General features: G+C 47.1%; 1 protein-coding gene across 1 annotated transcript; it reads right to left on the reverse strand.

Moving 5' to 3' along the window:
- Window positions 1-8,240: 8,240 nt before the first annotated feature.
- On the reverse strand, window positions 8,241-10,145 carry LOC142256498 (uncharacterized). Its single transcript, XM_075328256.1, has 5 exons — window positions 10,122-10,145; window positions 9,956-10,033; window positions 9,642-9,855; window positions 9,405-9,561; window positions 8,241-9,276 (listed from the first exon to the last, which is right to left on the reverse strand). Exons 1-5 carry the CDS (start codon window positions 10,143-10,145, stop codon window positions 8,241-8,243), a joined length of 1,509 nt encoding a protein of 502 aa, XP_075184371.1.
- Window positions 10,146-11,892: the final 1,747 nt, after the last annotated feature.

The following is an 11,892-nucleotide window of genomic DNA, read 5'->3' on the forward strand; positions in this document are numbered from 1 at the left end:
TGCTTTATGATAAGTTATTGGACTGCAAAGGGCCCATATACTGTTCTTCCCCAGAAGCCTCTGTATCCGCTAGTGCCCCAACTTCCTATCCACAGTATAGGTCATAAGATGTTGATGGCTATGGATTTCTTTGCTGTGACCCCTATGAGAACGACATTGTGACTTGCCCAATGTGAACTCATAGGCCTGGAGAGATGCCCACGCATTCTGACCTAAACAAGTTATCATCTATCCACTTAAAGGGGACTCGAGTCCAAGGAAGTTCCTACTTTCCGCTTTCAGAGGTATTTTGGTTTTAGTATTCATTTACCTTGCTTAGACTGAAATAACACTTTATCTCCTATATAAAATGCTACAGTGGTAGACCCGAGTCTCCTGCATCTCTTCTGGCCTTGCATCATAGTTACATGGACCTTGCCTCTTTGTTGAAGCGTAGACACTGACCCATATAGCGGGAGTAGACGGCCATCTTGGCATCTTATCTGCTGTAGACTTTGATGGAAGTGTAGTGCCCCTGAAACCATCAGGGTGCTACAAGGTTCTGCATCCCCACAAGGATGCAGGGCCTACCCCCTTAGGGACCCAGAACTCCAGTGCCGGTACCAACATAAACCCAGGAAATCCAGTTTTTCCCTAACAATCCCCCATACAATGGTACCCAGCTAGGGTTGGACCAATGGATGGCCGTCTAGAGGTGGAGCCAGTCCAGTCCACTAGTTGACCAGGTGGAAGAGGCAGACTGTGGAGAGTAGTTAGTCAGAAAAGAGGAGTAGGAGAGTGAAGCTGGAAGCGAAGCGACGTCCTGACTCGGGTTAGTGGTGACCTGGTACCCAGGAGAAGTGGTTGCCGGTGGAGTATGGAGGAGTAGGCGGACAGAAGTGGACAAACCACAGAAAGGGTACCCCCAGTCGTTCTATACCATGGGGACCCACTTACCAGAGACAGGTGCAGGGGAAGAGGGTACCAGAGAACCAAACTGGCACTGATACGAAGGGGACCTGGAGGGGAAACCAGCTGGCCTCGGGCAACCATTCAACATCTACTAGCAGTGAGTAAACCAGTTGCACTGAACACCTGTGTGGACTACCTTCTTCCGATGCCCACTGCACCATACACCCTCTCGGACAAAACCCTACTTTTGGAGGGTCTACCATTCTAGTTGCCCATACCACCAGACCCAGTACAGACACTCTGCAGCCGCGTCTCCCTACACTTAGCCGCAACAACGCAAGTGGCGTCACATGTCACATGTGAACATTATCTTAATCTCCCCTATAAATATGCCCATTACAAAAAGGGCCTAGGGCACGGAACCGGGTAACGGTCACCACCGTAACTTCCCCAAAACCTGCACTACCCAGAACCGAGTATCCCATATCCCTGAGTGCTACAAAAGCAGCAGACTACATACATGACATGCAGCTTCATACACCTTCTTCACACAAATCCTCCATTTTGGCAATTGTGGGGTTTCCAAAAATGGGACTGCTCCCTACAAATTAAGGGGTTGTAATAGTGCACTGAGTTCTTGGTAACAGTCAGGGTGTACCAAAACCCCCTCATTTACTGACAAAATATATATATATTATATATATTTTTTTAATTTATGGCAACTAAAGCACTAAAAGCGATATAAGAAATGTGATTTGTACAGGGACTAAGAGATCAAAACACCTATATAAGCGATTTATTGGGTTGATAGACTCCCTTTAATAACTTTAGGTCGACCATCAAATATGTTTAAAAAAAACAACAAAACAAAATGGATTTTTTTTCACGCAAAATTAAATTAAAATTTAAGCCTCGGAATGAAACATATAGAAAGCAAAAATTGTTCACAGCCACACACCTTATATAACTGCCTGGTCATCAAATTTTGAAAAGTTCTGCAACTTTTTCGGACACTTTGTGTTTAAAATCCTCTCATTTCCAAGATCCTTATCATTAAGTGAGACCATTTCTGGTCATATTGACTTCTCTCTGTTTGTTTTCCACGTTCTTTAGAAATTCATAGATACTGGTTCCTCTTAGTGGAAATGATCCTCAGAAGAGATAAGGAGGCTAGATGTAAACTTTTCCTTCTGCTCTGGTAATTTCTACAATCCATCAGGTTGGCAGTATAATGTGAAAATGTCTGTTCTGTCTCCATCATTAATCTATTCTATGCTGATAGATGATATGGACGATTCATGTAGTTACTATTAACTAAGTGCTCAGGTCTTTGTTCCTGTTTCCTATTCCTGCCTTAAAGTACGCTGTGACCTTAGTGACCTGGTCCTGTCTTTGCTTCCTGATACCTGCACCCGTTCCTGCCACGTTAGTGCTCCAGCTACCGTGTACCCTGCTTTCCAGGTGGGGTGCTCGGTCCAGTGGATCCACCTCCTGGGCCTACCAGTCCTCCCCGGCCCTCACAGTTACTCACAGTAAATGAATCACACAAGTCTTTTGGTAAACCAAGGTGCTGGTTGCCGGCCGCCGCGGCTGGTTGCATTCAGGTCCCCCACCTGGGCTGGTGGTCACAGTCCTTTTCCTCTGCACTGACTTTGTAGATGGTGGACTTCCTGGTCTGGAACTCAGGAGTCCGCTCCCAGCTGGATGTGGCCTAAGGAGCCGTGCCCACAGACGCTGGCCCGTGGGATCTATGGGCCCTGGCGGTGGCCTCCTATCCCTATCGGTGGGCTGTTATCTTCTATTAGGGACTTTGGGTGGGACAGGACCTATAATCCTGGCCTCAATCGGTTAATTAACCAGGCCGCTGGTTTCCGGTCCTGGCATCAGGGTCCGAGTACCCCGCTCTGTGCTCCGGTTTCCGGGTCGGTTCCCCATGTCGGTACCAGCGGGCTACAACCCTGTCCCGGTCCACCTCGGTTCTGCCGAGCCGTCTTCCTGTCTCCTGCTGACGGAGACCACCATCTGCCACCTAGCCAAAGGCACCAGGGCTCCTACACTGGCACCGTTCAACTTGAACTTCCTCGGCTGGAGCTACACTTAGCTCCTGCCCACACTCCTCTCAACTTGAACTACAAACTCCACTAACTGTTTTCCCACCCCGGGCTTTCTAAACCCCTGGGTGGGCGTGTCCCAACCGCCTTATCACGCCCACTGGTGTGTCTATCTTTCCCTTAGGGGGGTGACTAGGGTTTCAGGTTGGCTGTGTGTTTCCTAAGTGAGGGAAGGGTGTTGTGCTGGGGCCTATCTGTGACTACCTGGTTTTGCCATGGCGTCACACTAGGTACCCTGCATTATCCCTTATCCCTGAGGTAAGCTTCATTGTAGCTAGATCTGGGCCGCCAGCGTTACCCTAACTCCTGTCTGAACACTGATCTAACACCCACTCTCCCCTACCCCAGGAGAAGGCCAGGACCGGAGAAGCAAACCCCATAAATAACACAGACAGGGGGAGAACCAAAACACATGCACACTGCAATCAGACACAGGGGAGAGACAACATGAACCCAGGAGGAAATAAAACACAGGGAGGAAATAAACTAACAAGGAGGAAATTTCCACACTTCACAGGTAAGCAAACCACAGATCATGAGCTCTGGATCACTACAATAGGACCGTTATCGCTGAAGCAACCCTGAGCTATATTCAGTGACAAGCAACCGGATCCAGTACCCTATAAAGAGTGAAGGCGGCTGTGAATGGTCATTAGCAGACTGAGCTCCTAGTAATAGTTCACACTTGCTACACTGGAGAGCAGTGAAGTTAAAAACAGCCAACGCCCCAGTCAGGCTGAACAACTAAAGGTCGCTTTACACGCAACGACATCGCTAATGTCATTGGGGTCACGGAATTCGTGACGCACATCCGTTCTCGTTAGCGACGTCATTGCGTGTGACACATACGAGCGACCGCTAAGGATCAAAAATACTCACCTTATCGTTGATCATTGACACGCTACTCAGTTCCCAAATATCGTTGCTGTTGCAGGACGCAGGTTGTTCGTCGTTCCTGCGGCAGCACACATCGCTATGTGTGACACCGAAGGAACGAGGAACCTCACCTTACCTGTGGCTGCCCGCAATGAGGAAGGAAGGAGGTGGGCGGGTTGTTCGTACCGCTCATCTCCGCCCCCTCCGCTTCTATTGGGCGGCCGCTTAGTGACGTCGCTGTGACGCCGAATGAACCGCCCCCTTAGAAGGGAGGCGGTTCGCCGGTCACAGCGACGTCACTAGGCAGGTAAGTAGTGTGACGGGTCTGAGCGATGTTGTGCGTCACAGGCAGCGATTTGCCCGTGACGCACAAACGACGGGGGCGGGTACGCACGCTAGCGATCTCGCTAGCGAGATCGCAGCATGTAAAGCGGCCTTAAGAGACCTCAAGCTGCTTGTCAATCTGCTGTGTGAACAAAGTCTGACACTGCCATGACACTCAGTAAGTGCAAAGCCGAACACCACATGACACTACCCGTCCAGTCCTCTTCTGGCTCCCACCAGTCTATTCTGGTGTTCATGGCAGGAGACATCTGATGTTGTGTCACTATGTGTCGATGCTTTCTGTGACTAGTAGGCGCCTCGAATGATGCACATCATGATGCTACAAAGACAAGACTTCATGGCGTGAATAACCCATGACCTATTGAGCACAGAAAGTGCCGGTGTAGAGGGAAGGAAAATGCCATGGAGACCAAACCTGGACTGGAGCTGGAGGGAACCAGTGGAGGATTGAATTGCAGTGGTGAGCAGTGAGGCAAGGATGTTTTTTCCCCCCATTTTTAACATTTGTGTTTATTATGCTCCGACTTTCAATATGCATGGAATAATGCGGGCTTTACATGAGACGATATATTGTGCGATATGTCGTCGGGGTCACGGTTTTCGTGACGCATATCCGGCATAGCGCACGACGTCATCTCGTGTGACACCTCTGAGCGACGTAGCATCGCTCACAAATCGTGAGTTGTGTACTCATCGTTAACTTTCATAATATCGTTTATTTTCATGGGTGCAGGTTGTTCATCGTTTCCGTGGCATCACACGTTTCTCTGTGTGACACCACGGGAACAATGAACACAGCTTACCTGCGTCCCGCGGCACCCACCGGCTATGTGGAAGGAAGGAGGTGGGCGGGATGTTTACATCCCACTCATCTCCGCCCCTCCGCTTCTATTGGCCGGCTGCCGTGTGACGCCGCTGTGACGCCGAACGTCGCTCCCACTTCAGGAAGTGGACGTTCGTCGCACACAGCGAGGTCGTCCGGAAGGTAAGTGCGTGTGACGGGAGTTAAACGAGTTTGTACGCCACGGGCAGCGATTTGCCCATGACGCAAAAACGAAGGGGGCGGGTACAATCGCTCGTGCTATGGCACGATAGATCGACTCGTGTAAAGCAGGCTTAAGTTCAATGCAAATTACATTTTCTGGCCAAATTTGAGCAAACTTACAAATCCAAATTTCAGAAGATATGTCCATCACTAACATTCATTTTTGGGTTTGACTTTTTTTAATCAGAGAGGGGAGGAGTGATAAAATTAAAAGTTGACTAAAATTAACGCTATTTCAAAATGCTATCAAGCCTCCGGACCGATCGTTGGAAAATCTAGAGTCCGGGCTGACAACACAAGGAAGAATTTGGAACATTGCCCTCATTTGTGACCCTCTTCCCCTGGTGAATGGGAGCCCCGAGTCCTGGGAGTTAGGGATGTTTAATAAAGCAGATCCCAGGCCTCGATGTGTAGAAGCGAGGCGAGCGGCACAGTGTGTCCTAGTTTATAGAAATAGCTTGAGATGAATCGTGTGCTGTCGATGTAATTTGTCTCTCTCCTCTCGTGTTTGGCATCCTGGGATTATACTTGTGCTCATGAATATGCAAATTAGCCTATAAGTATAGGCGAACCTATCGGAATACGAGTCCGGGCCCCTAGGGATTTCCTGCCAGGACGCCCCAGTTAAAAATAAGCAGTTAGCGCCATTGTATTTAATAAACCACAGGCCTAATCGGGAGCCAAAGCTCTGTAAATCCTGGAAAATGTGAATAAACCATAAAAATGCAATAATCTAAGTCTTATTTAAAAAAAAAAGAAAAAAAATCTGTCAAAATTGTAAAAGCCTTTTTCATAGTCAACCGAAAAAGCCACCAAGACAAGGAGGATGAATCCGCCACTAAATCCTCCTCTTCTCCGCTTATCTTTTATCGCAATGTTGGCAACAGACATCTCTCCTTTAAGTTGCTCGGTGGTTATAAAAAATTATCTTTGTCTATATACAGTATATACAAAGAAATCAGGATGGGCATTATCCCCAAGAAGATAACCCCCATACAGGATGAGAACGCCTACCGGTCTGACCTGCTGAGCCACATTCTGCAGCCACTAAGGCTACTTTCACACATCAGTTTTCTGTATTCAGGTACAGTCCTTTTTTTTGCCGTATCCAACGTTTCCGGTTTTGTTGTGCAAACCGGATCAAACCGGACCCACCGGATCCGGTTTTAAGCGGATCCGTTGTGGACGGATCCGGAAAAAAACGGATCCGGTGGGTCCGGTTTGCATCCGTTTTGCATCCGTTATGTCCGTTTTTTGACGGATCCGTTTTTTAAACACTAAACAAACAATTAACGAGTTCCGTATTCTGATTGGCTATTGGGAAAATATAGTATATATACAGTATTTTGAAGCATATTTTACAGAATGAAGACAGAGACAAGCAGAAACCATGGATGCTATTCTTGCAAATTACACAAAGATCACTGCAGATTTTATATTTGAGGCAAATCGCTTGGCTATCATCGTCAGAGAAAAGGAGCGACAGCGACTGAGGCGTCAGCGACATCGACGCTTTTGGATCCATCCCCTGACTGCCCAGAGACTGACACGTGGGGTGTTTTCAACCCTATACCTGGAGCTCCGTGGAAACCATGAAAAATTCACAAGCTATGTCCGGATGGCAGTGAATAATTTTGACGTCCTCCTTGGCCTTGTTGCGGACAACATCCGTAAAACGGACACCTTCTGCCGTTACTCTATAACACCCGAGGAGCGTTTGCTGGTTACGCTAAGGTAAGTTTTTTTTTTTTCGAACTGTATCCTCCTGTAAATTGACTTTTAACTGTAATGTGTTTGCTATTATTTTTTTATAATTATTGTCTTTCCTTTACAGATTCCTTGCAACTGGAGAGTCCCTTTCGTCCCTTCACTACCAGTTTCGACTAGGAATTTCCACCATCTCGGGAATCATTAGAGACACTTGCCAAGCCTTGTGGGATTGCCTCCATGAGGATTTCATCCCCCAGCCCACCAGGGACAGATGGCTTGCAATTGCTGAACAATACTATAACATTTGTCAGTTTCCAAATTGCCTTGGCTCAGTGGACGGCAAACATATAAGAATTGTGAAACCTGCTGCTTCGGGGTCAGAATACTACAATTATAAAAAGTATTTCTCAATTGTCCTAATGGCAATAACGGATGCGGACTACAAATTTATATCAGTGGACATTGGCGCATATGGGAGATCCAATGACTCGCAGGTCTTTAAAATGTCCCCAATGGGGCGGCGAATCTATGGGAATACTTTTGATTTCCCTCCTGCAAGACCTCTTCCTGGCACATGTGAGCCCCCAATGCCCTTTGTTTTTGTGGCCGACGAAGCCTTTCAACTCTCCCAACATCTGTTGAAGCCATATGCAAGCCGTGGATTGACGCAAACACAAAAAATATATAATTACAGATTATCCAGAGCCAGAAGAATGGTGGAATGCTCCTTTGGGATACTAACCAGCAAATGGCGAGTGTTGTTAACAGCCATTAATTTAAACATTGAAACTGTTGATGAAATAGTGAAAGCATGTGTGGTACTGCACAATTTTGTTTTAACAAAGGAACCTTTGTCCTTGGATGACCAGAGTTTGGAAGCCACCGCTTTGACTGACTACACCAGTCCTGGATTTAGGAGTAGTGTTGCCTGTTCAACAATCCGTGACAAATATGCTGACTATTTTGTGTCCCCAGAAGGTAGAGTAGATTGGCAAGATCAAATGGTATAAGATTTTTGTTTAGTTTTATAACAAATAAACATAGTTAAAAATAAATTAAAAAATATCTTGTTAACCTTGTTAATTTTAATCTTTCACTCGCTTTAAAAATTTGTAATTTTTACACCGTCAAATTACAACATGTTATGTTTTTGTATTACCTTTATTATTAACTTAACTTGCAAAATAATATTACCCCCCAAAAAAACAAGAACAAATAAATACTTTTCAACAAAAAACTTTTATTTTTATTACATAAATAAATTATAAATTGGTATATCTTGGGCTTGGGGTGGAGATAGTACTGGAGGGGCTGACAGGTGGGAACACACGCACAGTTGGAGTATTGAGGGTGGAAAGTGGTGTTGGTGGTGGTGGTGGGGAAGTAACAGAAGGTGAAGGTGTGGTTGAGAAACCAAGAGGGAAACCAGGAGATGGGATGGGATTTGGTAAGGATTGAGGGGTGGAGTGGAGGGATTGGGAGACAGAAGAGGTGGCGGGTGAATTAGTGGCTTGAGTTGGGGTCATGATGGGTGTGGAAGGCGAGATGTGGTAGTGGGAAGGAAGTGTAGGGGCAGATGTGGTTGGGAGCTGGTACTGGGCTGCAGGCTGGTACTGGTCAGCAGGCTGGTACTGGGCAGCAGGCTGGTACTGGGCAGCAGGCTGGTACTGGGCAGCAGGGGGAGTAGGGACAATGGCTGGAGGGGGGGCAGGTGCTGGAGGAGGGGTGGGTGGAGGTGGTTGGGAGGAAACCTGCGCCAGAGCCTGCCGTGTGGCTTGCATTACATGCATCTGCTGGTCAGGAGATAGCTTTTCCATGCGCTCTAGTACAGCTTGAAAAAAACAATGATTGGGTGATTTACTTGCATCTAAATGCAGCCTGTCCAGACGCGTGCACAATTCGTGTGTATTTTTTTCCATATTGGCATTTATGAAGCTAAAAGATGAACGATTTTGTTCGGCTAATAATTGAATGGCGTTCTGGAAGGCTGCATTTAGATGCAAGAACTCGGGCGCATAACTCTTTTCCTGACCCCTATGACGCTGACGCCCAGAACCCAAAGGTGTTCTACTGAGGGCAGCAGTGTCAGAGGGGTGGGGTAGGGGAAAAGCTATCTCATCACCAGCAGCTTCAGGTAATGAAGTCTCACGTGAAGCTCCAGCGCAGGTGGATGGGACAGATGTCGATGGAAGGGAAGGTTCAGATGGGTGGGGTCTGTGCCTGTGTTCCCCAGTGGCGGACTGTTCAGGGATCGCTCCTGTCGGGTTCGATGCAGGCTCCTGAGTGCTGCAGACGGTGCTGGTAAAAAGAGGAAAAACAAAACAATAATTAATTTAATTGCTATACAGTGCCACTGAATAAAAAAAAAAAGGCAAAAAAACAGACATAAAATATTATACTTTGTACATATTGTTGGGAATATTTACCTTCTGCACACCATAGTTGTCCGGAGGAACGACAACGCTCTAAAGTAACGGTACTTCGATCTGCGTCCTCCGGATCCACTCGGGGCCTGCATCTCTTGATTCAACTCCTTTTTGAAGCGATCCCTGATAGACCGCCACCGCTTCTGAAGTTTGTCACCTGAAAGTGGAAAGCACAAAGTGGTTAGTATACAACACATTACATCATGCAGCATAACCTACTGAACTGTGAATACTTACGCTGTTTCTTCTGGCCACGAGAATTGAGCTCCCCCCAACCTTCTACCGCTGCGTGGCATACCTCGTCCCAGAGTCGACGGGTTACGATCGAATCAGCGTGGCGGCGGTCAGCCATGTTCCACAGCGGCTCCCTCTCTCTAACTTCATCGATGAGGAGGTCGATGTTGATAAATCCGGCCTCCTCACCGTCAGAATCGGGAGCACGCTGTGATGCCTGTTCAAAGAAACAAAAAAGAAATTAAAAAAAAAAAAAAATTATACCTAAATTCACACAGATATGAAAAAAAAAAAAAAAAATAAAAAAAAAAACTTACACTAAGACCACCGCCACCTCGACGACGACCCTGGGACGGTCTTGGGGGAGCTCTATCGTGAGCCCTAGAAGTTGAAGCCTTTAGTGAAGGAAAAAAAAAAACATTATTTACTTATGTGTTTGGTGTGCTGTGGTAAACAATTCCTGTATGAAACTTACACTCTGACCGCCCGCTCCTTGTATTTCTCCATTCCTTCCGTCATCTTCTGGCAGCATCTCCTGTGATGTTTCGGCCACCTATGTAAATGTCGTTTATTTAAAAATTTTTTTTTTTTTTTTTTAAAAAACCCCAAAAAAAAAATATATACCTCAGTTTGTGAACCGGAGGGCGGGCTACCAGAAGACGACATATCTTTTTCTATAACAGGCCTCGCACTGCAAATGGCTTGAACAAACTTTGCCCGCAACACTGCACCTGTAAAAAAAGCAAAAACAATGTCTAAGTACATGTACGCAGCTCACATCAGTGATCTGTGGACAGTACTGTGGACATTACCTCTTCCCTGGAGCACTGGACTGGAGGACAGCAGAAGTTGAAGTCAGGAACCAACGGCAGGAGGTGTGTAGAATGTGCTGGATCCTTTTATAAGTTTTGTCATGATGAAAAAAAAAAATTTGCGCATGCTCTGTTTACCAAACCGGATGCGGTCACCGCATCCGGTTTAAACCGCATTGCGCCGGATCCGGCATGCATAGACACCCATTGTATACAATGCCGCATTGCGCCGGATCCGGCAGAATGCGGTTTTTTTAAGGGCCAAAAAAATGTTACATGATACGTTGTATCCGGCCGCCGGATTTAATTATTTTGCCGCATCCGGAAAAAAACGGATGCACCGCAAAGCCATCAGGTACAATCCGGTTACAATGCAAGTCTATGGGGATAAACCGGATGCGATACCGGATCCGTTTTATCCTTTTTTTTCCGGATTGTACCTGATGGCAAAAAACTGATGTGTGAAAGTACCCTTACATAGATATTCTCGGAAACGTCTAGGGGGGAAAAAGGGAACCCATCAGCTCATTTGCCCCTTCCTCTTTGATCAGTGCGTAATTAAGGCTGATGCTGAAAGGAGATGGAAACCTGTGGGAACGGATTTTTTTTTCATTTAAAAGCATGTATTTTTTTAATAGGAATTAATTTAGGCAATTTGTTCTGTGTTTTCTACTGCCTCTATATATCACAATACATAAAGACAGCAGTAAAGTTAATAGTAAATTGTCAGTGATTTCCTTCTGATAGCAGTGTCATGCTTGCCAAGTGTGACAAGCATGGCACGTGCATTTGTGACTCCCTGGACTAGCCAGGTAGTCACAGGTAGACCCCCGCACTACACCTGTCCCCTAAAAAGGAGTCATCAGCCAACCACAAAAAGCCTAGTCACCTCCCTCAGTGCTTGATGGACACACCAGGGGGCGGAGCCAGGTGGTTGGCACGCCTACCGAGGAGTTCTGAGGGCCTGAGGCAGGAAACACAGTTCAGTCATAGTCAGATCAGTTTAGAGTTGAGGGGTGGAGGTGGTGAGGCCTGTAAGACAGGCCGGTAACAGTCTGACAGGTGTGAGGGTCGTAGCCCGATCACCTTGGCTAGAAGGCAAGCGGTGGCCTCAGCCTGCAGGTCCCGGGAAGACGGCTCGGTGGAACCGTGGTGGACCGGGACAGGGTAATTGCCCGCCGGTACCGACCAGGGGAACCGACACGGAAACCGGAGCACACAGGGGGGTACTCAGACCCTGAAACGAGGTCCAGAATCCACTGTGCTGAGTTAATTAACTGATTGCGGTCTGGACTATAGGTCCTTTCCCACCCAAGTCCCGACTAAAGACAACAGCCCACCGAGGGGGATAGAAAGCCACCGCACAGGCAGAGAGATCCCACGGGCCAGCGTCTGCTGGCAAACGGGCTCTCCCAACATACACACAGCCGGGGAGTGAACTC

This window comes from Anomaloglossus baeobatrachus, chromosome 1 (assembly GCF_048569485.1).
Source record: "Anomaloglossus baeobatrachus isolate aAnoBae1 chromosome 1, aAnoBae1.hap1, whole genome shotgun sequence".
Lineage (NCBI taxonomy): Eukaryota > Metazoa > Chordata > Amphibia > Anura > Aromobatidae > Anomaloglossus > Anomaloglossus baeobatrachus.

Bases quoted from the DNA above. Each gene is read 5' to 3' on its own strand.
- LOC142256498 (XM_075328256.1), bottom strand. From the start codon at position 10,145: ATGGAGAAATACAAGGAGCGGGCG. The intron at 9,856-9,955 runs GTAAGTTTTTTT...TTCTTTGAACAG, and splicing joins GAGGTGGCGGTGGTCTTAGT to GCATCACAGCGTGCTCCCGA. The intron at 9,277-9,404 runs GTAAATATTCCC...TCTTTTTACCAG, and splicing joins ACAACTATGGTGTGCAGAAG to CACCGTCTGCAGCACTCAGG.